Source organism: Erpetoichthys calabaricus, chromosome 3 (assembly GCF_900747795.2).
Source record: "Erpetoichthys calabaricus chromosome 3, fErpCal1.3, whole genome shotgun sequence".
NCBI classification, from domain to species: domain Eukaryota; kingdom Metazoa; phylum Chordata; class Cladistia; order Polypteriformes; family Polypteridae; genus Erpetoichthys; species Erpetoichthys calabaricus.
This window is the reverse complement of record NC_041396.2, coordinates 2,277,755-2,303,427: the sequence shown is the minus strand read 5'-3', so window position 1 is coordinate 2,303,427 and position 25,673 is coordinate 2,277,755. Positions and strand designations below refer to the sequence as shown.

The following is a 25,673-nucleotide window of genomic DNA, read 5'->3' as shown; positions in this document are numbered from 1 at the left end:
GAAACACTCAAGCTGAGCGTTAGCCATTCTGTTTTCCAAGTTGGATGCTCCTAATCGTTCCTTCTCTTTTTCTTTCTCCTTCTCCTACATTCAAGAAACCATTTTACACCTCAGAGACGTCAACTTTGATGTCTTTCTGGTTAACGTAAACCTGAACTGGACAGAAGCTCAGAAGTTCTGCCAGCTCCACTTTACCAACCTGGCCATCTTGAGGAACAATTCTGTGGATGTCCGCCAGCAGATTTTCAATATGGGATTGGAGGGCCTGTGGATTGGACTCTCTCAGCTTAACCAGGTGTGGTCGTGGGTGGACCTGAGCCAAGTGGACACTGCAGACTGGGCACCTGGAGAACCAGCATCCACTGGGAATTGTGCAATGATCATGGAAAGTGGGTGGACAGTGCAAGATTGTGGCTGGTCAGGTCCATTCCTGTGTTACCGAGGTAGGTGACCACTAAACACATAAACATGTGGAGAGAAACTGAAGGGTGAGACTCGTCAGGAGAGTTGATTCATGGACATTAGTAATAGAGAGCATACTGTAAGCCAATAGACATCTTGGGACTGGGGGTCAGAGGTTACAATGAAGGCGCGGTTTTAGTATGTACTTCATTGGAGGTGCTGGTGTGAGCTCTTTTCATGAAGATGGACATCTGCTGGGTCTGATGATGATAGCAGATGATAGCAAAGAAGGTGGAATGGCAGACAATGTAGAATCATAGCAGGGCTGTCATGTTACAGTCAGGGGTCGCTCCCTAGTTTTGCCTTTTTATTGTCATTTTTGCTCTGCCAAAGCAGAATGATTTTCTATCTCGGGACCAGAACAAAATGGAGTACACGTCAGGGTCAAAACCAAAGAGACAAACCGATCTTTCACCAAGCCAGAAATGTGAGACAAGTCAGAAAACCAAAAATACCAAGAAGGGCACGTCATGTCTTTTAATTTTATCCAAAACACGGATACCCAGATGGTACATAAATGACCTTTTCAATGGATTGTGCCAATGACGTCATGCTAGCGCATTCCAGGGGGCTTCTGGGAGGTTGTCTCAGTAACAGCTGATGCAGAAATCACAAAATGGTTCCACTTGTCAAAATTCAAAATGGCACCATGATAAGACGCTAAAAAATTATAACTTATGAACCAAGAGAGGACGAAATTGCATTTGTTTTTAGTCGCACATCACACCAGTCTGAGCATCACTACACTGGTTACCGGTGCCATTTAGAATTGACTTTAAAATTTTGCAGATGGTTTACCAAGACTTCAATAATCTCACTCTGGAATGCCCCTCATCTTACACTCCAAATAGTAATCTTAGATCTTCAAATGAGGGTCTGCCTAGAATTCCAAGAGCTAAACTTAAAAGAAGTGGTGAGGCGGGTGGCCTTCTGCTGTTATGCACCTCAAATCTGGAATAGCTGACTGATAGAAATTTGCCAGGCTGATATGGAGGAGCACTTTAAAAAACTGCTAAAAACTCATTATTGGAACATGGCTTTCTCAGGGCGGCATGGTGGCGCAGTGGGTAGCGCTGCTGCCTCGCAGTTAGGAGACCCATCTGGGTTCGCTTCCTGGGTCCTCCCTGTATGGAGTTTGCATGTTCTCCCCGTGTCTGCGTGGGTTTTCTCCCACAGTCCAAAGACATGCAGGTTAGGTGAATTGGCGATTCTACATTGGCCCTAGTGCGTGTGCCCTGTGGTGGGCTGGTGCCCTGCCCGGGGTTTGTTTCCTGCCTTGCACCCTGTGTTGGCTCCAGCAGACCCCCGTGACCCTGATGTTAGGATATAGCGGGTTGGATAATGGATGGATGGCTTTCTCAGGGCTTCATTTTAGTGTAACCCTGATATTCTGTGTATACATTGAATTAATAATAATAATAATAATAATTCTTTGCATTTATATAGCGCTTTTCTCACTATTCAAAGCGCTCAGCAATTGCAGGTTAAGGGCCTTACTGAAGGGCCCAACAGAGCAGAGTCCCTTTTGGCATTTTACGGGATTCGAACCGGCAACCTTTCCGATTGCCAATGCAGATCCCTAGCCTCAGAGCCACCACTCCGTCAATGAATTATCATTTTTATCATGGCTTCCACAATCCGTACTAATCCTCCCTACTTTTCTCTGCTGTTCTTTTTTCATTTTTTCTGCTCCACCACCACCTGATCAGGGCACCATGCTGTCCCTACTTTGATGGAGGCCAGGGGTCCACATGACCATCAACATGAAATTCTCACACGTGAAGCCTGAAAACCCTGAGGACTGATTGAGATCCTTTACATTAGGTAGAATGCCCAGTGGGGGCTGGGTGGTCTCGTGGCCTCGGACCCCCTGCACATTTTGGTTTTTTTTTTCTCCAGCTCCTGGAGTATTTTTTGGTTATTTTGTTTTTTTCTGTCCTCCTGGCCATTGGACCGTACTTTATTCTTTATTACTTACTATTGCCTACTGTTATTTTTTATAAACTTTTCTTTCTTCATCTTGTAAAGCACTTTAAGCTGCACCACTTGTATGAAGATGTGCTATAAAAATAAATACATGTTGTTGTTGATGTTGTTGAAATAAATGCATTAATCAAATTTCTTGATCTCTGAAACCCCAGAATACTCAGAATCAAAAAACTCCTCAGAAAAGTGTAAAAAAATGAATAATGAACAGCAATCACATTAAATTTGAGTTGTGTTTCTTGATAGTTTTTAGCTGTTATCTATTGTGTTGTGCGTCACAGCCACATTTCTTGTGATTAGTGGGTGGAACTCCCCAGAGGCGGGGCCCTATGACATCACTACTGCAGGACCGCCCCCTTCCTTTATATTGAGGCGGAGCAGACGACGTCAGCAGAGGTTTGTGATCAAGACGTAGTCGATGTCCAGTGCTGACAGTAACGATGATGTCAGTCATCTCTAAACGCAGGACGATGGCAGATCAGCTAAATTCTGCCCACCCACATTGGCACGGTGTTTTCAAATTGAGTCCCTTTGGAAAGCATTTTTACAGCTAATAAGTGGTCAGAAATGCTTTTCCAAGTTTCTCGACATTAATCGTGGAATAGGCCTAAGAAGTGGTGACTCTTTTTAATGGAATGATGGGGTGTCCATTGTGGGGCCGTGCTGAAGGTGGTTCTGGGGGCTAATATTCTGTGTTTTTACTTTTAGTTTTAATTCTTCATTTTCTTTTTACTCTCTCTCTCTCTTCTATGCTGAAAATCCAAGATATCAACTATAACCTCCAGGGCTTCAATCCACAGCTCTTCTACATTTCTAATGTTTTAATGAGCTGGATGGACGCTCAGGACTACTGCCGGCGGCACTTCACTGACCTGGCCATCTTACCCTCCAACGCTAAAGATGTGCGACAGCAGTTCTTGAAGCTAAGCCTTAACACCTTCTGGGTTGGACTCAGTCACCCTGCCTCCATGTGGATCTGGGCCAACGGGTCCCAACTTCAAGACGCAGACTGGGCCCCGGGAGAGCCAAGCAATGTGGGTCCAGATGAGAGCTGCGTGGCAGTGTCGGACAGCGGGTGGCACCCCAGAAACTGTAGCTGGTCCTTGCCATTCATGTGCTACAAAGGTGAGAGCCGCATGAATCCACCTCACCGTGGACCTCCTCTGGGTATGTGGTGTGGGTCTGTGTTTGGGCATCGGGTCTATTAATAACCCTAAACTGGGAAGGCAATGCCAGGAAAAAGTCACCCTGGTATGACTGAATGGAAAAGTCCATCCTGGGTGTGTTTAGTTTTTACTCATGTAGGTAAATCTTTTTTAACTTGTGTGCCCAACACGTAGCCAAAAGTGCCCCAGCCAAGACTGTTCTTTGGTAAAGGCAAAGTAGGCAACCGCCTAAGGCCCCCACTGCCAAAGGGTCCTGACCGGCCTTTATATTTCTTTAGCTGTAACCAAATTCAACTTACAGGTACAAATTTCAGAAGTACAAATTTTCTCCATTGGCGGAATTATTAAATTATTATTATTATTATTATTATTATTATTATTATTAAATTATTGTGAATTTTCCCCTTGGGATTAATAAAGTATCAATCTATCTATCTATTATATAATGCCTTTCTATCTATCTATTAGATAGATAGATAGATATATAATGCCTTTCTATCTATCTATCTATCTATCTATCTATCTATCTATCTATCTATCTATCTATCTATCTATCTATCTATTATATAGTGCCGTTCATATCTATCTATCTATCTATCTAATAGTGCCTTTCACATCTATCTATCTATCTATCTATCTATCTATCTATCTATCTATCTATCTATCTATCTATCTATCTATCTATCTATCTAATAGTGCCTTTCACATCTATCTATCTATCTATCTATCTATCTATCTATCTATCTATCTATCTATCTATCTATCTATTATATAGTGCCGTTCATATCTATCTATCTATCTATCTATCTATCTATCTATCTATCTATCTATCTATCTATCTATCTATCTATCTATCTATCTATCTAATAGTGCCTTTCACATCTATCTATCTATCTATCTATCTATCTATCTATCTATCTATCTATCTATCTATCTATCTATCTATTATATAGTGCCGTTCATCTATCTATCTATCTATCTATCTATCTATCTATCTATCTATCTATCTATCTATCTATCTATCTATCTATCTATCTATCTATCTATTATATAGTGCCGTTCATATCTATCTATCTATCTATCTATCTATCTATCTATCTATCTATCTATCTATCTATCTCTTACAATTTTGCAATTCATATGCAAGAACAATTTGCAAAATTCTTTCCCAAAGTCTCTGTTGCATTGCGTATCGCTTTGACAATTCCTGTGACTGTCGTGTCTGCTGAACGTAGCTTTTCAAAACTCAAGATGATTGGGAGTGACGCAAGATTGACCGAATGGCTTAGCGTTAATATCAGTTGAGCATGAAGTCATTGACTCCCATGATTATTCAGACTTAATCAAAGATTTTGCGAAAATGAAAGTACGCAAGGTGTTTTGACATTAAAGGTTTGATTTACATGCTACATTAGGTATAGTCAGTAGGTTCCTTTGACATGTTCCTCTCAAATCTGATATATATATAATATATAATCATATAATGATAAGCTATACATCACTAATTATTACACATTTATATGGATAACACTAGCTGTACCCCGTGGCTTCGCCCACCTAGTAGTGAAACAGGAGCAACTTTAAAAATCAGTAGACGGTGGCACTGAGTCTGATTGTGTTCAGCTCTGACCGGAGAGCGTTCCCCGCATAGGGAGAAAAGCACATGGCCGTTAATATCTCTGGCAATCTGCAGCTACCCTCTGAAAGACACATAGCTCTGATCTCTCTCTCAAAAACATCAAACATTACTCCTTAACACTCTCTAGATGATAATGTCTGCTGAACAAACAGGTATCACTAGTTAAGCAGAGGTGAGGTGCACTCCAACACATGGCGTGAGGTAGACCAACTTGAACAGAGGCTGGCGAGTGAATGAGGAAGGCCCCGCCCCCCTGCTCTCGGCCCACAGCCACTCTGTTGGATTTGTATAAACACATCAGTACCGCAAGCAAACTCTGGTACTCAGCGCCATGAAAGAAGTCGCAGAATCAACCGGAAAGTTCAAGCAAATTATAACAAATAACCAGATCTAAATCCATTAAGTGATTCTCTTGTGAAAGCGGAGAAACATACAGACAGAATGCGCTTGGACAACAAAATTTCTAAAACTGTTTCTTAGCGAGCACCTATGGGCCATTTCAAATTTCAAGTCCCAAGTCCTCATGGTTCGGGAGATTTCGTGATGAGTGAGTCAGTGGTATTTGGCTTTTATATATATACTAGCCAACCCGCGGTGTAGCATACACCGCATAATTATGTATTGGTGGGTGAACACTTCCTGAAAGACACAGTTGTCCAAATGGGGTGAGTTTGAGGATTCGACTGTAGGTGAATGAAAAGATGGAACTCTGGAGAGGGCAACATACAATTGTCCGTGACTAACAATTGGAGGACCGCCGTCACACGCTCATTCAGCGGTTCACATCTGCGACAAACATGATTTTTCTTAGATGGTCCTGTCACGTCCACCCTCGCACTCGAAGCATACACACTGCCTGGTCATGTGCCCGCTCGCAAGAGCAACTCATGGAGACCCACCCACCAACTCTAAGACCATGGCGTGTAAAACAGTTTGCGATGGTGGATGCGGTCGTGTGTCATAACCGAAAAGAATAATGAAAAGTCAACGTGGCTCAGAGGTGCATGTGGACTGTAGCAGTGACAAACGCAAATGGCGCCCTGTTTTGTGAGTTGCTGCGTCTGAGTTGGTGGGCGTGGCTCTGCGAGTTGTCGTCGTATCCAATGGTCTTAGAGTTGGTGGGCGTGGCTCCGTCCTGCGTGCTTCATGGGTGTCTTGCTTGCGCTGGCGGCTGTTTAGTGAATTATATATATATATATATATATACATATATATATATATATAGATAATCATTATACATTCATACGGATAGAAATAGCAGGGCCCCGACAGGTACCTTTGCCTAGGGCCCCCAAAATCCTAAGAGCGGCCCTGCCCCAGCAAACAAACAGACGCTTGGTTAGCACAGGCCCAGTGTGGGCACACATATTGGCTCTATGTGGGCAGCAAACAATAACCCAGCTGTGATTTGGTCACAAACCTGACAAAACTCCATACTTTACTTTTCTATCCTTCCATTTTCTATACTCACTTATTCAGGGAAGGGTAATGGGCACATGGAGTCAAATCCTAGCAGGCAATGGGTGCATGCGGGAACCTCCCCTGGACAGGCCACCAGCCCATCACAGGGTGAACCCATTCACACACGCAGTATTGGGGCCAGTTTAGTCCCACCAGTCCACTCACAGCTTTGGACTGTGGGAGGAAACCAACATGGACACTGGGAAAACATGCAAACTCCTGTTGAAGCAGATTAGGCAGCACGGGCGCCCTCAGCCCCCCAGCAGAATCAGGCTTTATTGTACATTGCACATAGAGATTCAATTCAGATGACTTGAGCGAGCAGCCACACAAGTAGGCATCTCTTATATTATTACAATCCGTATCATACAAGCCTTTATTCATCCTCATCTGACTCCTAGCATTTCACTGCTTTAATTTTGCCTCTAATTAATTCTACCAATATTTCTCAACTGAGGGGGTGTCAAGCTCCTTTCTGTCCATCATGTCTGTTTGACAAGGCCTATCCTTACTCCCTACTATGTGAATTTCTCTTTGGGATTAATAAAGTATCTATCTATCTATCTATCTATCTATCTATCTATCTATCTATCTATCTATCTATCTATCTATCTATCTATCTATCTATCTATCTATCTGGTATATAGTGCCTTTCATCTATCTATCTATCTATCTATCTGGTATATAGTGCCTTTCATCTATCTATCTATCTATCTATCTATCTATCTATCTATCTATCTATCTATCTATCTATCTATCTATCTATCTATCTATCTATCTATCTATCTATCTATCTATCTATCTATCTACTAGCTCCCTACTAGTTCCCATTCCCTCTCTAAGTGAGGGGCCCGTCCTTCTCCTGCTCTCCTGCACATCTGACCTTTGGCTTAATAAACTATTGGTGGTTTCTAGCTTATACAGAATAATAAAAATATAAAGGCACTAGCCATGTGCGCCCAACTACATTGCGTGTGTTAAAGTTGTCTGTGAAGGGCTCCTTGTTTAAACGCGGCTGCTAGTCGTGAACTGGGCCCTTCGTCGCACAGCATTATGATTTTTTGTAAGGGAAACAAAATCACAAAACAAAACCCTTGGACATTGATTCGATAGGAACGGCCTACTCAGAATCACTGTCCGAATAGTAATTATGTTGTGGTGGAGGAGCATTTCTGCTTCTTTCCGTTCACAGTCCGTCTCGTTTTCATGACGCTGTCGTTTCCTCTCACGATCTCTTCTCAACCTTTCTCCAATCTCGCAGATTGCTTTGTGGCAATCCAAAGAGTAAGGAAGAACCAATGCTTCTTTCTTGAACTCCAAACGCCGACTGATGGAAAATCACAGAAATGTGTCCAACTTATATGTTCTATTTAATAAGGGCGCGCACAAAAAGGTGAGCTTCAAAAGGGCGACCTCAATTGAGTGCGGCAAATAAACGTGTTCGTAGTTAATTTAGTTCAAATGGCTCTGGAATATGTGAAGAGCAACAAAAGGTGCAGATCTACTCGTAGTCGAAGGCTACACATTCAGAAAGGAGAAAACTATCAATGGGAAGCACATCTGGAAGTGCACTGAATATAGGATTGGAAAATGTTCGTCTGACTTAGAAGTTCATGCATTAATTAATTGGATGTTTTGATATTCTTGCTTTCGCCTTTTTATACGTTCGATCATTGCCTTTGGGTAATAAATTTTCTGTAATAATTTTGTTGCGTTTCCCTTAATTCGATGCGCCCAATTGAGGTCGCCCTTTTGAAGCTTGCCTTTTTTTGTGTGCCCTTATTGAAGGATACCGTGTCGGTTGAACATGAATTCATGGACAAACAAATATCAAGATCCAAATGAAGATTATATATAGAGATAAGTCTTTTTAATCCTAACACTTACATCTTAATGCTTAATACAATATAGTGTCTACTTTTCTCTTGTGCTTACAACACTTTTCTAATACGTAGAGATTCCCAATTTTAAGAATACATTTTTCTATACTCCACATAAGGAGGACCCGGGAAGTGAACCCCAGTCTAATTACTGCACAGCAGCAGTGCTAACACTGGACTTACTTAGTCTTAGAATTAGATCCTGTCACACTACATAGCATATCAGGCATTCTCCAGCATTGGCGAAGGTCTCAGCTTTGTCCCAACTGATGTTCAGCACTTTCAGGTCCTGTGCCATCATTCTTCTCCAATTGTCCCACAAGTGTCCTTTTGTTTGTTTGGTATTGGGAGGTACCCACGTCATTGCCATCTTTGGGATCCGATGGCTCTCCATTCAAATGGTGCGGCCTACCAGTCACAGTCTTCTGCGGGTGACGGTAACGTGGAGTTTGCACGAGCCACATCTTCGCAGAACCTCTTTGTTGGTGATGTGATCGTAGTATTGGATCTTGAGAATTCGGCATAGGCTCCTCTGCTAGAAGATGTCAGGCTTCTTGTTGATACCTGCTGACACCTTGCAGGTTTCACTGTGTGGCCTCTAGAGGGCACTCCATCTGCCCCAACCTGACACAGAAACACACTGGACTTTTATTTTCTTCTTTCTCTCGTGGGAAACGCTTTCCCCGTTCCCCACAAGTAAGACACAATCGGCAGGCACAGCACAACACACAATTCTTTTCTTCTTTTCACTCTCTCTCTTTCTTCCTCCTCCATTGCTCCTGGCAAGCTTCATCTTCTCCCACCCGACTCTGGCTCCTTGATTAGTGTCTGATGGCTCCTTTTATAAGGCACCTGGAAGTGCTTCAGGTGCTTGTTGACCCACTTCTGGCAGCACTTTCATGTATGGCGGAAGAGCTACTCTCCAGGGCCCAGCAGCAGCTGCAGGCACCCCCAGCGGTGCCCACCGATCCCAACAGGGCCTTATCCAACTCCAACTCACATGAAGCCATGCGGGAGTCCGAGCCACCTGGCACTCTCGGGGAGGTAATGCTCTGGATACGCTCTGGATACTCTCCTGGTCCTTCCAGCATGGAGGCATCCCGGCCAGACAAGGGCCATCCGCCACAACTGGCAGAAATGGCCACCCCTTACTGGTCCTTTCCTTGAAATTTTGTTTTAATACAATACAACTTCATTTTTGTATAGCACCCTTCAAGGAGGTGAACAATACTCAGTTATAATTCAATGATGTTAATTACGAAGTACAGATCTGGTTCAACCAAATACGTCTAGATTTGTTAAAACACACAAAGAACAAAGTAAAAACAGAATAAGCTTAAATGTCTGCCCATTAAGTAATCAATGAACTATGGCCAGTTGACAATGGCGGAGATTAAAATCCTAAAAGAGAAAGTCAATGATAAAGTGACAGTCCTGGGGACCTCGGCCAACTGGCCGTTCATCCTCTGCTGGTCATTCTATAGTGGAGTCTGTGCTGGCTGTCCAATCAGATCAGAAAAGTTTTCCATCTGATGATTCCAACACTCCTTTATCTGAGACTAGACAAAGAGCCCGTTTCGACAACGTAAGATGAAACGGGCACGAGTGGAATAGTAATAAGTATAAGCACCACAAACCTGATATCGGTGAATTAATACGTAAGGTTTTTCGGGCAGCTGCGCAGAAGGCAACTGCGCATTCGGCTTCGGATGAACGTGAGTGAGTGAGTGAGTGAGGAGGCTGGTGACTTATGTATTAAGATGACTTTTCCATAAGCAGGAAAACAGCCTGGCAGTACAGCAGTAATGCCAAGTGCCACATCCAGATACCAATAAGTGAAATAGAATTGGGGGGGGGGGGTTAAAAACAGTTTATAAATATTCTGATACTTATAGTTTTGCACAAATAACTAATAATAAGAAATGCAGTCTGCACAGCTAATCAGCAGCTCTAGTCAGGGTGTTCCAGACTAAAGTCGAGAGTCTTCAGCCTGACACTGAAGGGGCATCACTTATATTACCAGTTAGATTAGTCTACAGCTTTGAGGCCCTGTAACTAAAAGCTCGACCTCCCGTTGTTATTTGATTAATCCTTGGAATCGTAAGTAGGCTGCCATCTTGGGATCTCAATGTGCACTCTAGTTTATATGTAATAATTAGTTATGAACCCTTTTTCTCAACAGCATATATTCTGTGTTCACCACTTAGGTTGTTCATTGAATGTTTAAATGAACGTATGCCAGCGGCTCTCAAACTGTGGGGCAACAAAAAAGGGGGCGCGAATGTTGCCATATGTGGTGTAATTTCGCTATTCGTACGGAAATTTGAAATTGTAGCGGTGTATCGGCAGCAAAAAATATAGAAATAAATTTTATTAGGTTTTCAAAAAAACGTTAGGGGGGTGCGATTAAAACTGTTATGAAAACTCGGGTCACAAATACTTAAAGGTTGAGAAACGCTGATATATGCCATTACGCCGGCTTAAGCAAAAATTTTTTTTCCAAGCGCCTCATGATGCTTTGCACGGCCAATGTGACATCACAGAGCTTTAGCTGCCATGTGCAGAACTTACACACAAGTCTACTGTATGACTGTTGCTGACTTGGCAATTTATTGACAAATCATAAATCACACTTTGGAGTGTCTAATGCCCCTAGTCATATTTTCCTGCTGCTACAGGCCACAGAACACACACTGGGGACACGACATGACTACTCTCGCACTGCTCGAACGTCACACAATGTGGCCAGCGTCTCCAATTGTAATGAGTGCACAGTTTTAAGTAGGACAGAATCAGGAGATGAAATAGAAGAATAATCATGAGCCAAGGTTGAAAGTGGGAGGATGAGAATTAGATAAACAATGACCCAAACGTAAATCGAGAGAATATTTCACGTAACCTAACTCAAATGCACATCGTAAATCAAAGGTGAAGAACAGGAAACAATTAAAAGCCAGAGAGATCTTTAGCAATGATGACACTAGAGTCTGAAGTTTGGAATTAGTCACAAATTCATGTATGACACTGAGCTTTGCACAGTCGTGGTGATTAACGTCACGCATTGCACACTTACCTAGTAACAGCCTGGCAACTGCACAGTACAAACTGCAAACAATGGCGGCGCTGACGCTAAAGACAAAATGGTTCCTTGGGGAGACATACAGTCAGTTCTCGTTACCCGCGGGGTTTTCATTCCTGAAAAAAAACCCCACAAATATGGAAACCGTAGATTCTGAAGCATTGATCCTTTGTGAATAAGAGGCTGGGTGCCAGCGAGGGGCGTCTGCTCAGTGAAACTGAAAACAAGATGTCAACCTCTTCAGTCACTGGGTGTTTTTATTCCTGCAGATGACACCGTGACACCTATTGATGTGCATCAGCCCACCTCGGGGACATCCACTCAAGGTGAGAGGTGACACTTACTCTTCATCGGTCTCTGGGACTTGGGACATTGTTGTCATTAATAACAATGGGTTATGGAGATCAATACTGCAGTGACTGACTGTGTGCCATTTTTCACACAGCCCACGAGACCTCGGGAGCCCCCAGAAGCACACAGTCATCAACCCTCAGGACATCCACTCAAGGTGAGATGTGACACTTACTCTTCAGCGGTCTCTGGGACTTGGGACACTGTTGTCATTAATAACAATGGGTTATGGAGATTGATGCTGCAGTGACTGATTGTTTGCCATTTTTCACACAGCCCACGAGACCTCAGGAGCCCCCAGAAGCACACAGTCATCAACCCTCAGGACATCCACTCAAGGTGAGATGTGTTATCATTTCCACAATTCACGTATGTGTTCTCATTTTGTTTTGATTTAATAATAACATTCTAATATTAATATTTTGTAGATGTTCACTCCACCATTTTATATGTTTATTTGGATTGCCACCATCTTATGTGCTTTCTTAGCAGCCATGATGGGTTGGTGTGTCGACAACAAAGCATTATGGTCACATGATTGCCACATGGCCTCGTCATTGGCTGCCTATATATTGTGGTGACCACCATTAGTCGTCATCCAAGTTTATGGACTTTATCCTTTGAGTGAATTATTTTGTGCACAATCTCCAGGTTTAGACTTTTTCAACATTCTGGTTTCTGGTCAGGCTTAGACACGTCGATCGTCTTAGATCTTTTGGGTTTTTAACGCATGCACAGCTTTTGACTTTGATTTCTCTCTTCATCTTCTCAACCTCTTCATAAACTGTGGACATTTCTTTCATGGCACAGTCCAGGAAGTCAGGAATTCTGTCTTTTCCAGTGCGTATGGCTTTCTCCTTACAAGATTGTGTTTTATCAACCATTGCATCGAAACAGACATATGAAGACAAGATATGAAAAAGCTCTGAAAGATGAGAAGCAGGACGATGTCTGAAAGTAGCTGAGGTGAAAACTGAGAGGACAATAAATGAAAATACCGAAACTGAAAACGAAGTCACATGTGATTCATCAAATCACTTACTAATATATTCACTCATCAAACATGTTTAGCCACAAATCACGTGTCTTGGTCTAGAAAAACGGTCCTAACGAGTGCAAAAATCTCAGAGTCACACATATCTGGTCCAACTCGTAGAAGTAAAAATGTTTTATCAGTTTTCCAAATTTATGAATCTACTGCTAACATCACCAGGATTTAGGAGATCTGTGAGCTGTGAACTGCCAGAAAGTGACATTCAGGGAGAGATTGGTATACACTTCTCGGGAAAGGCTGAATACTTTTTGATTTAATTTGATATTCTTTATTAAGCCCAAAAGGGGAAATTGCCTTTTCACAATACCCTTGGAGGTCAGAGTGCAGGGTCAACCATTGTACAGCACCCCTGGAGCAATTTGCAGGTTAAGGGTCTTGCTGTAGGGCCCAACTGAGGAAGATCTCTTCCGGTAGTAATGGGATTTGAACCAGCAACCTTCTGGACACCAGTGGAAATCCATAACCATTGGGCCGCCACTGTAGAACAATGAACCTTTGAAAAGATATCAATCTGACAAGTCAAGTTGAGGAGCATGCATTGGTACAGTGAGTCGCCGCACCCACCACACAACGAAACAACTCGGTTTGCAACCCCTCAGGCAGACACGTGGTCCAGTGGGTCCACGGAAGTGACCCTCTATCTGCCGCAGCCAGGTGTTATGTGGGCTGGATCACCCTCGGGGGAAATGTGCCACATGGCCGTAGTGTCGTAACTGACGCTCCCTCACAAGTAGGTCATGTGCCTCATTTGGGACTCCATGAGCAACACAAAGTCAAACCAGCGGTACCCAAGGATTTTCCACAGAGACACACATGAAGGAGTCCAGTCTTAATCTCAGGTCACTGGATACCGTCCGTGTCTCGCAAAAAATATGGCAAGACAGGAAGCACCAGGACTCTTTTGCATAGATATCAGGAGCGCCACACACCCCTTTCCAGTGACCTCATGACCCCCCAATCCGCCTACTGACTTCATAGGAAGAGTCACCAGAGACATGAATGTCACTGCCAAGTGACTTTACTTTACTTACCTTCAATCTGACAGATGGAATAAAATTCATAGCAGATCTTGTAAACTACGTAACTCAATCCATCTACGTGGAGAAGCCATGCACTGTCAGCAGAAACGAAAGTGTTGGTAACGTTGCCTTTTGTTGGCCATTTAACTTTGCAGAAGCGATGATTTGTGCTTGTCACAACCAACCATTTCTCAAAATGTTGCACCAAACTTTGAACACCCTTACAGTGCATGAGGTAATACTCAGATTTATATTTCCACACCAGCCCACCTGAGGTAACGTTAAAGCAAGATGCATTCATGCAGTTCACATGCACGAGAAAAGCACTATATAAATGCAAAGAATTATTATCATTATTATAAAGATTATTGCCCTACGTGTAGATGAGCGAGCTTGTAAGAATCACCAGAGATTTCCCAGGATCAACACACAGATGATGCAAAATGGATTATAGTAGCCAGCATACTACTCTGAAGATAGGAGGGGCTGGATGGATGATTGACAGCAAAATGTCACCCAGGTCGTACAGGAACCAGAGCAGTCCTCCCCCAGCAGTGCCCTCTGGTGGTCCCCAAAGACCCTGACAGGGTTGCATTTCCCATGCAAGTCTGCGGGTGTCCTAATCGGGTTTAATCCCAAGGAACACTGTCACCTGCCATGTTTGGGAATGACCTGCCTCCTGGTGAGTCCATTTTCCCCGTCCCTCCATTATGGCCTCCATGCTGGGTTGGAATCCTTCCTTTCTCCCAGCCGGGATGCCTGTCCTTCCTCTCTGGCACTTACACTATCTATATATCTATCTATCTTCATCTTGCTGCCATTACTTCACCACAGGAACACAAAAGGGGGCCGAGGAGCTCAGCCAAGATGGCCAGCTAATGCCACGGCAGGGCACCGAGTCACTCAAGTGGTTTAAATGGAGCTATTCAGGTTACCCCTGTACTACTGGTGAGAACAATGAAAAAACGTTACAAAAATGGGAATGGACAACAATCAAGGGGGCATGGAAAAATGACAATTTACTGAAAATGAAAAATCAAAAAAAATCAACGAGAAGCTGAAACGCAAAGAAGAGTTGCTTGTCCGGGAGGATGTTTGCCATTCTCTCACGGCCTCTGCCAATTCTCTGTTTTCAGCTCCTAAGGTTAACTCAAGCCCACCTGCTTCAAGCCCTCCTGCCACCGCACTAAGCACCACCAACAGCCTGGCATCCTCAAGTTCTCATCCCACCACGACAGACTGGCTGCCCAGAAGAACGACGACAGCCACTTCCAGCACCTCAAGCCGGAGATCTCAGCAGACCACCAGCGTCCTCCAGCTGCACCCTCAGATTGCAGGTAACCGAGCGGCTGTTGTTATTACATGTTATTACATTTCTTATATCTTGTGTAATCTTTCTAATTGGGGATCTGAAACATGGGCACAGAGGTTTGCAGCCTCAGAGAATTCAAATTCATTGCTGGTGTCTTTTAGTGATGGGAAGTTCGGATCATTTTACCGACTTGGACCTTTGAGTCTCGTTCAACAAAATGAACAAATCTTTTTTTGAGTCATTTCGTTCATTTTAGCAAAATATAATTAAAATGTTACCTGTTACCTCCCTAACACATCTACTGCTTACACAAATGTTGATCACACTACAAACAAGACAAAACTATAACGCTATAAGAAACAGAAAATATTAATTCATTGTTTACCTGGGTCTTTAGTCTATGATTCGCTACTACTGAGCCGGTAAGTGGTCACGTGACAAAAGAACGAACGACTCGAAAGACTCGAGGAATGAACTAATCAATTCCCTTTCCGGCTCAGACTGCATAGGTTAAGCTTATGGGGCTGTCACGTGATAAACGAACGACTCAAACCCGAAGACTCGAGGAATGAACTAATCAATTCTCTTTCCGGCTCAGACTGAGTTGGTTAAGCTTATGGGGCTGTCACGTGATGAACGAACGACTCGAAAAACCCGAAGACTCGAAAAAACTATCGAAAGTTGCGCAAATGCGCATGCGCGACTGAACGAATCACTCACACTAGACGACTCGTTCTTCCCGAGTCACATTAAAGATTCGTTCAAAATGAACGAATCGTTCAAGAACGACCCATCACTAGTGTCTTTGTCTGTTTGGTCTGAAACTACTGGCTATTTATTTGTATTATCATTAAGTTTTGTATTTTTTTGTGGTCACCGCCATTTTCGTTGATAAGGGCTCATATTGTATGAGCGGGTAATCAGCAAGATTTGTGTGTGAAAACCCTTCTAAGACGTCGTTGTGCCTTCTCTCCAGGGTCCCCTGGTTTTTGACATCTTGTTTGTTCCTTTCTGACCCAAAATTTTATCTCATGTTTCGGATAACTGTTTTCAAATTTTGACCCTCATTTTGTTTTTTGACTTTTGTTTCTCCTGCTCTATCGCTCAAGTGACTGACCGTTATTTCACCTCTGAACACGATCAGATACAGTGCCAACGTCTATTGATTTTTAATGTTTGTCCTGTTTTATTACTATGTGGGTACAGCTAGTAATTTAATGTGCATCATAATGTATGAATTATTTGATTATATACACTTCTTCTTCTTCTTCTTTCGGTTACTCCTGTTAGGGGTTGTCACAGCAGATCATATTGTCATCATATTGATTTGGCAAAATTTGATGCCGGATGCCTTTCCTGACGTAACCCTCCCCATTTATCCGGGCTTGGGACCGGCATGAAGAAACACACTGGTTTGTGCATCCCCTGTGTCGGGGTGTTTGATTATATACACTCACTCAGCAAATTCTTTGGAATGCCAGTTCACTTGCAATTATCTAATCATCCAGTCATGTGGCTGGAGCAGCACAATGCATCACATCCTGCAGATCCAGGGCAGGCCCTTCAGTGAAAGTTCACATCAAATGCCAAAATGGTAAAAAAAATTGTGATCTTGACCACGGTGTGATTGTTGGTGCCAGAGGGGCTGGTTTGAGCATCTCTGGAACTCCTTGGGGCCTCATGTATAACGGCGTGCATAGAATTCGCACTATAACATGACGTAAGCACAAAAGCTGAAATGTGCGTACGCACAGAAAAATCCAGATGCAGGAATCTGTGCGTTCGCCAACTTCTGCGTTCTTCCGCTACATAAATCCCGCTCAGCGTGTTAATAAACGCACGTGCACGCGCCTTCTGTCCCGCCCCAACTTCTCCCAGAATTACGCCTCTTTGAATATGCAAATCAATATAAATAGCCCTTAAGCTCAGCGTTCTGTGAAAAGGCAATGGCAAAAGTATGAGGAAAAATAGAAGAATTTCAGCGAATACCAAATGGAGGCAAAGAAAAACATACTATTTGTTGGTTTAAACAGTTATATAAGCAACAAAAGAAAGCTGATCGAGTGACATAGCGTGTCGGAGAAACTCGAAAGCTCAAGTTTACAAAGTCGCACAGTGCCCGAAATAAAAAAGCTGTCAGATATCAAAGTCGCCATGAAAAGGAGACTCGTAGCCCAATGTCTGAGTGTCATATGAAAGCTTATTAGGGTACAGTGAAAAAAAAAATAGGCACACAGTGTGAAAAACGCACGAAATGTCAACTTTAATCTCGAAATTTCCACTTTAATCACGTATTTTGTCATTAAAGTGGAACATCATAAACTTCATCTTAAAATCGTTTAATTTACTAGTTTCTCAAATCCCATCGTAACTAAAGTAGCACATTAAATGCTTTGTTGTGTATTTGATCTTCTATGTGCTCTATGTGTCTGAATCACTACGTGCTCGTCCTCCGACAGGACACAGAATCCATTACGTTCGTAATATTACAGCTCTCTGAATAATTAAAATACTGAGATGTATACGTGATATCATTTTCATGATGATATGAGTTAAAGCATGTTATTAAACATGGGAACACGGTGGCGCAGTGCTTGTTCATATCTCACGCAAGAGGCTTGCTGCGCCATGTGCGACCTTCAATGAAATGCTTTATCACAGCAATACTGTCTCCTTCAAACGTACTAACCTCCAATCGCCACACAATCAGCTCTGTGATAGACGTTAAGCCATCTGTAAGCTTAGAATGATGATTCTTCAAAACATTTAAGGAACATCAAACTATCATCGTAATGTTTAATTATTCTATCCATCTATCCTTCCAGTGTCGCGCCAGCCACAGCGTGAATAGAGTGCGAGGCAGGAACAAACCGTGAATGAAGCTCAAGCTCGCTAGCGCTGCCGCACCGTGTAGTTAAAGTTTTATCTGTATAATATAATCAACATGTTCTGCTGCATTTCATCTTAAAAATGATATCGTCATCATATGTAAATACGCGCTTTATAAAGTGGCTCAGGTTGTGTAATATTATAACTATCATAAGTACAATTACCTCACGGTAACTTACAAGTACAAACAGTTCTACAAGGAGCACTTGATGGACTGATTGATTACGTTTAGAGTTCTTGGGATGAAACTGTTTGTGAACCGCGAGGTCCGAACAGGAAAGGCTGTGAAGCGTTGGTCTGATGAGAGCAGTTCAAATAATGAATGGCTGAGGCAGCGAGTGCTTGATGCTGTATACCGATAATTCTCTTTCCGATCGCTGTAGATCTGCGATTCACACTCAGATACAGTGATATAAATACTCCGAGTGGTGCAGTGAGAGTAATATGGAAAAAGATGATCCGCTGTGGCAACACCTAACGGGAGCAGCTGACAGAAGAAGAAGAAGGTGCAGTGAGAGTAACAACGCTAAAGCAGTTATGGTATTTAGAATTGTTTGACCATTCTGTGGACCATTATATTGTTACAGGTTAATTACAATCAGATGCATTAAATTTATGAACGATATGTGGTTAATTTCAGTGTATTTGATAAAGCCGCCGTCGTGGATGTGGATCTAAGAAAGGGTAACCACACAGGAACAGTAGCACTGCTTTGACGCTGGGGGCCGCCAGTCTGCAAAACTGAGCGGAGAACTTGTGTACGGCAGAGTATGAGGTACCGTGGAAAAGTGCGAGGCTTTACGCCAAGTGTAGGTTTTATACATCGCGATTTGAACATGGAAACGTTCTTACGCAACATTTCTGTGCGTACGCACCATTTATACTCCTGGGATTTTCACGCACAGCAGTCTTCACAGTTTACTTAGAATGAAACAAAACACCAAAATCATCCAGCGAGGAGCAGTTCTGTGGATGGAAGCTCCTTGTGCAGATCAGGGGATTTTCTGTCTTCTTCCTATTTATCTTCACTCCTCTGTCTTCCAAAGCCCTTCTCCATTCTTCCAACTTCCTCTCCACTTCGTCTTTTCTGCTGCTCCACGTCACAATATCATCAGCACAACACCTGCACCAGAGGAGTTGGTCTTTTATCCTATGACTCAACACATCCATATCCAGAGTAACTTCTTTAGCTGGGCTGGCCCTTGTCCCAGTACTCCTCACTCACCTCCCACTAGGGTTGACTATGGGGTATGCCCTACCTTTTTCCTAAAGATGATTGGATTGATTCCATCATTAAGGTTTTGGCTAAAGGTTTAGAGCCAAATGTCCTTCCTAACACTTAGCACTCTATTTATCTGCGCTTGGGGCCGTCACTAAGTTGAGTTGGTTTTCCCCGCACTGGTGACCAAATAGAAAAGTCACCCAAAGTGATAAGGGCTTTCATTTCTCTCCTTTTGGGAAGATCATTATATTGATGAACAGCACCCATCACTTTTCTTTGATCACCACGGATGTCTCCTATGCGCTAGTGTGGTGTTACCACAAACCTGAGTGCTCCAGACCAAAGGTCCAGCTTTGCCTTTTGATCATCAACCCAAGTTACCATCTTTAACAGTATGGGACAGTTAAGGGTGGACATACTTTTTCACACTTGGCTTCTGCATGCAGGTTTGTTGTTAAATAAAAATGAAAAGTAAACCGCTGTGTGTCATTAGCCCCCTGAGATCAGATTCATTTTATTCTAGGGCTCAGAGAAGACTGGGTGATGGTTAGGTATGTCCTGATTGTCACGTCTCAGTCAGGGGTTCAGATTCACATTTTAGGTCTCTTTTGTTCATTTCTGATTCTTTTCATTTGCTTGTGTGCATCATTCCTTCGTTTGGTTTTGTTTATGTCTTTAAGCTGCTTTTGTTAAGTCCCATGTGTTTTGTAGGTGGACCCCCCCCCCCCCCCCCAAAGATGCAGGCCACCTGCCAATGACCAACCAGGAATTGCCCTCCGCTCTATAAATCCAGAGGGTCTCCCACAGCTCCAGGTGGTTCATTTCAAATGTGCTGAGGAGTGGAGACTTCTTTTGTGACTCTTTGGATTTTGGACCACCTACTCCAGGGGAGGTTTCTGGCCTCCCTAACCTCAACCTTAGGACCCCTGCATTATGGTGTGACATGTGTACCAAACCCCAATCAAACTCCCCCACTGACACGGCTCTGTTTTTTGACTAATTCTTGAAATGTGCGTTGGGACTTGTTTGTTTCGGGTAATTCCTTTGCCTTTTGTACTCTATGGAGTTTGCTGTCCTGTTTCAGCCGGGGACCCTCTTTTTTTGTGCTGTTTATTCGTGTTAATGTTGCTTTCGTTGATTATGTGCGTTATTCTTTGTTTTTTTGGTCTTGTCTTTAAACCGCCTCTGTTATGTCCTATGTGTTTTAGTGAGTGGTCCCCCAAGAGGCGGGGCCACCTGCCAATCACCACCAGGAACCGCCCTCCTCACTATAAATCTGGAGGGTCTTCCACAGTTCCTGGTGGTTTATTTCAAATGTGCCAGGGAGTTGGTGATTGTACTTGTGCTTATTTTTTTGTGATAAATTGGATTTCTGGATTTTTTACCTTTTTTTTAATTGGGATTTATTAGTTGGATTATCTTGTGTTTTAGGAAATTCCATTTTGCCTTTGTGGTCCTCAGAGCTTCATAGGGATTAGAATACTTTTTGTGAAGAATAAATCTTTTAATTTTATAAAAATTCAGCGCTTGCCCTTACTACTCGCTGGGGTTTAACAGTTATATCCCCCTCTACTCTACGGTGGGCTGGTGACCTGCATGGGGCTTGTTTCCTGCCTTGAGCCCTGTGTTGGCTGGGATTGGCTCCAGCAGACCCCCGTGACCCTGTAGTTAGGATATAGCAGGTTGGATAATGGATGGATCCCCTCTGTGGACCTGAGGCCACAGGTCCGTCACGCCCTCGACCCTCTGCAGTTCGCATACCAGGAGAAGGTGGGAGCGGAGGATGCCATCATCTACATGCTACACCGATCCCTCTCTCACTTGGACAGAGGCAGTGGTGCTGTAAGAATTATGTTTTTGGACTTCTCTAGCGCCTTCAACACAATCCAACCTCTGCTCCTTAGGGACAAGCTGACAGAGACGGGAGTAGATTCATACCTGGTGGCATGGATCGTGGACTATCTTACAAACAGACCTCAGTATGTGCATCTCGGGAACTGCACGTCTGACATTGTGGTCAGCAACACAGGAGCGCCACAAGGGACTGTACTTTCTCCTGTCCTGTTCAGCCTATATACATCGGACTTCCAATACAACTCGGAGTCCTGCCACGTGCAAAAGTTTGCTGATGACACTGCTATCATGGGCTGCATCAGGAGTGGGCAGGAGGAGGAGTATAGGGACCTAATCAATGACTTTGTTAAATGGTGCGACTCAAACCACCTACACCTGAACACCAGCAAAACCAAGGAGCTGGTGGTGGATTTTAAGAGGCCCAGACCCCTCATAGACCCCGTGATCATCAGAGGTGACTGTGTGCAGATGGTGCAGACCTATAAATATCTGGGAGTGCAGCTGGATGATAAATTAGACTGGACTGCCAATACTGATGCTCTGTGGAAGAGAGGACAGAGCCGACTATACTTCCTTAGAAGGCTGGCGTCCTTCAACATCTGCAATAAGATGCTGCAGATGTCCTACCAGATGGTTGTGGCAAGTGCCCTCTTCTACACGGTGGTGTGCTGGGGAGGCAGCATTAAGAAGAAGGACGCCTCACGCCTGGACAAACTGGTGAGGAAGGCAGGCTCTATTGTAGGCATGGAGCTGGACAGTTTGACATCTGTGGCAGAGTGACGGGCGCTGAGCAGACTCCTATCAATTATGGAGAATCCACTGCATCCACTGAACAGGATCATCTCCAGACAGAGGAGCAGCTTCAGCGACAGACTGCTGTCACCGTCCTACTCCACTGACTGACTGAGGAGATCGTTCCTGCCCCAGACTATGTGACTCTTCAATTCCACCCGGGGGGGGTAAACGTTAACATTATATAAAGTTATTGTCTGTCTGTATACCTGCATTGTTATCACTCTTTAATTTAATATTGTTCTTATCAGTATGTGGCTGCTGGAGTATGGGAATGTCCCCTTGGGATTAATAAAGTATCTATCTATCTATCTAGTGGGCATTTACAGTATGTGCTTTGGGACTCTGAAATCCACATTCGTCCAAAACTCAGAACTCATAATTTCTGACCTCCGTCTCAGAAAATGGAAGGAAATTGCGCCGCAAACTCAGACATCCTATTGGAAAACTCGGGATTTGTCTCTCAAGTCCAAGTTTGTCCGAATTCAGTTTATGAAGCAAATCCAAAATGGCGACATACACCATGATCAGGAGGTAAAGTAACACTTCATAGGTTTAATGTGTTTATTAGAAGAGTTTCCTTCAGATGAATCATCTGAATCCATAATGCTGAATACTGAGAAGGTAAACGTTAACAGTGCCAGGGCAGTAACGGGCACACTGCTCGTATATTGCACTCAATGCTTGCTTTATGAAGCTTTTTAATTGCAGTTTCCAAGCACAACTAGCCCGACTTATCATGACAACGAACTTTTTGCACCTTTTATGTTCATCGGACTAGAAATATTAGTTAGTGTTTGCTGTTAAAACAACGGTTTTCACACGTTTACTTTCCCACTTGGGTAGCACAAACGCTCAGAGGTCGTGAATGATGCAATTGTGACTTTGGAGTTTCCAGCTCCGCCGGATGATGAATGCAATACAAGTCACAACACTTGCTGTTGGTTCAGTGCATTTCTGTGAAAATAAACCGTTTTATTTTATAGAGAGCCCGTGTTTGCCCTCATTTCTACCTGGGGTTTGATGGTAAATCCTCCTCTAGTGTGCAGTTGTGTCACTTTCAGTGCTCATAACACAGATCGGTAAAGCCATGGTGTAGCGGTCTGGTGCAGCTAAGATTCACACCATCGATGAGAAGGTGATTTATTTATTTATTTATTTATTTTTGGTGGAGATTCCAGGGACGCACCCAGCCTTGGCCCGACCCACACGCTCTCATAAGCAGAGACACAAAACCAACGAATGAATAAATAAATAAATGTATTAAATGAAAACCAAATACACAACGAGCACAATCAGACAAACCTCCTCTTTCTGCTACGGCGATCCAATTGTATCATAACAATGACCCACAGCAATAAACACTCACGACAACGTCCTTATACAGCCCAATACAGCAAAAACAGATGAAACGGTTTGGTGTGAAGATAACAATCCCGAAAACAGAAAACGAGTGAAACAGTCCTAAGCGGTAGTCCTGAGGGGCGAGGGGTGAGATTTGCAGGAGCGCTCCTTTTGCACGACAGGCAGGCACGAGACGATCCATTCATCCTGACAGGAAACGTTCCGGGGGCACAATTGATTTTTTTTCAGACAACACGTACGACAGGGTGCACAAAAACACCGATCTCCTGTTGCTCCGTCAGGCACCCTTTTTAACTTTCCTGCTGGCCTCTTTCGTCCCCAGTAGCCCCTACTTCCGTTCCAGTCATCCTATGTGGGTAATCCCTCTTGGGCTGCTGGGAAATGGAGTTCCTCCCACGGTAGCACTGCTACAATGGAGTGATCCTCCTTGGCATGAACCCAAGCGTGTCTAAACGGTTAACCCCGAGGAGTATTGGTGGATTTGTATTTAGTATCGGTGTGCGTCTCAAGCAATTCTCTTATGTTCCTTGCGTTCTGTGAGAGGTTCCCCAAGAGTCGGGGTCACCTGTCTATCACAATTAACCTCCTTGGCATTAACCCTAAGACTGTCTTTGGCCCAGAATTCAATGCAAAGAAACGTTGATTTGGGGAAAGCCGTTATGACCCAATTTACAGTGTTAAGGCTGAATAACCATCAGGACAGTACTCTGGTGCCATCTTGTGGATGAAATAACATCACACTTTTAAAAAATTAGCAATATTTCTGTGTGTTTTGCCACTCCATGGTAACTCATCAATATTCATGAGTGGGGCGGATCCTTCAACCAAAACAGAATGGTGTGCAAACAAGAAGCTGTAAAGCCAGTTTTCGAACAAACTGAAATTGAACCATTAGATGAATGAAGAGATAGTGAGGACAGTGTGACTTGGTCATCAGACATTGATGCATGTGACACCGTTTGACTGATCCGCCGTGGCTTGGCTGGTGAATACAGTTTGATGAAGCTTCAGGGTGGCTCAAAGATTAATTTGATTTCAGTCGAGCAGAAGGACAAGAATGTTGTTAGCCTCTTAGGCGCTTTTCACAGTGTGGCAACTCTCCATGTTCAAGTCAGGGCAAATGTGGACGTCACTAAGACCTGTGTGGTGGTACCCCATAATAACTCAAGGGACACTTCGATCCTGCAGATCAGATATTTTACCCTCTTGTGTGCAATCAACCTTTAAAACATAAGTGTGCAAAAAAACACGTGTCTACTGTCCTGATTGTGACGTCAGCCTATGCGTTGGTGACTCTCTCGAAACACGCCACATGAAGAACGCGTACTAAAATCAATGCAGCAGTGGACACTCACTGTCCCTCTGCTACTGTCATTATGTGAAGGTCTGAATATTTACAAGTTTGTTACGTGTAATTACATTTTTCTTGTTTTCAATGTTTTTGGCTCGTTTTTCTAGGGGTAAGTATAGCGCTAAGCAGGCTACCATGGGGGGTACTTACTTTTTCACAAGAACCTGTTCTGGCCCTTTAATTCTGCATTGGAATAAGCAGGTTGAGAAAGCGACCGAATGAATGAATGAATGAATGAACGCTCAGAGATCTGCCACAAGATAAGAACCCTACCAGCCTCCTTCTCACCGCTTTTTGCTCTCCTCTGTCTTTCCCAACAGGAATCTTGCTGATGGAGAGAATGACGTGGCAGGAGGCCCAGCGGTACTGCCGCCTGCACCACCGAGACCTGCTCAGCGTCACCAACGCCCTGATCCAGAGCTCTTTGGCTTCGGTTCTGCGACGCCATCACGTCCCCGGAGTGTGGCTGGGCCTGCGGAAGCACGCGATGCTGGAGTACTGGTACTGGATTGGGAATGGGCAGCCAGTGCAGTACAGCCACTGGGAAGCGGGACAGCCCAATGGCACACTGGGAGAGCTCTGTGGGATGGCCTCGAGGACCCCTGGTCACGAGTACACCTGGAGTGACCATTGCTGTGGCGCTCGGCTCAGCTTTGCCTGCCACTGACCTGTGTTGGTGGAGTCTGAGGCCTCCACAGATCCACAAAGCAGATGTTAACTGACGCCCACCACCCGGGTACCCCCTCAGCCTGTCATGTCTGGACGCAGGTGCAAGTTTCCACCCTGCTCGA

The 25,673-nt window shown here is 43.8% G+C and overlaps 1 protein-coding gene across 1 annotated transcript; it reads left to right on the top strand.

The window, feature by feature from the left end:
* Window positions 1-101: 101 nt before the first annotated feature.
* Window positions 102-25,673, top strand: LOC114647640 (macrophage mannose receptor 1-like). The gene is made up of 6 exons (XM_051925417.1): window positions 102-443; window positions 3,214-3,573; window positions 11,943-11,999; window positions 12,301-12,363; window positions 15,234-15,434; window positions 25,203-25,673. The coding sequence occupies exons 1-6, from the start codon at window positions 251-253 to the stop codon at window positions 25,547-25,549; spliced, it is 1,221 nt and encodes a 406-aa protein (XP_051781377.1). The 5' UTR covers window positions 102-250; the 3' UTR covers window positions 25,550-25,673.

Bases quoted from the DNA above. Each gene is read 5' to 3' on its own strand.
- LOC114647640 (XM_051925417.1), top strand. From the start codon at position 251: ATGGGATTGGAGGGCCTGTGGATTGGACTCTCTCAGCTTAACCAGGTG. The intron at 444-3,213 runs GTAGGTGACCAC...TGAAAATCCAAG, and splicing joins TCCATTCCTGTGTTACCGAG to ATATCAACTATAACCTCCAG. The intron at 3,574-11,942 runs GTGAGAGCCGCA...TTATTCCTGCAG, and splicing joins GCCATTCATGTGCTACAAAG to ATGACACCGTGACACCTATT.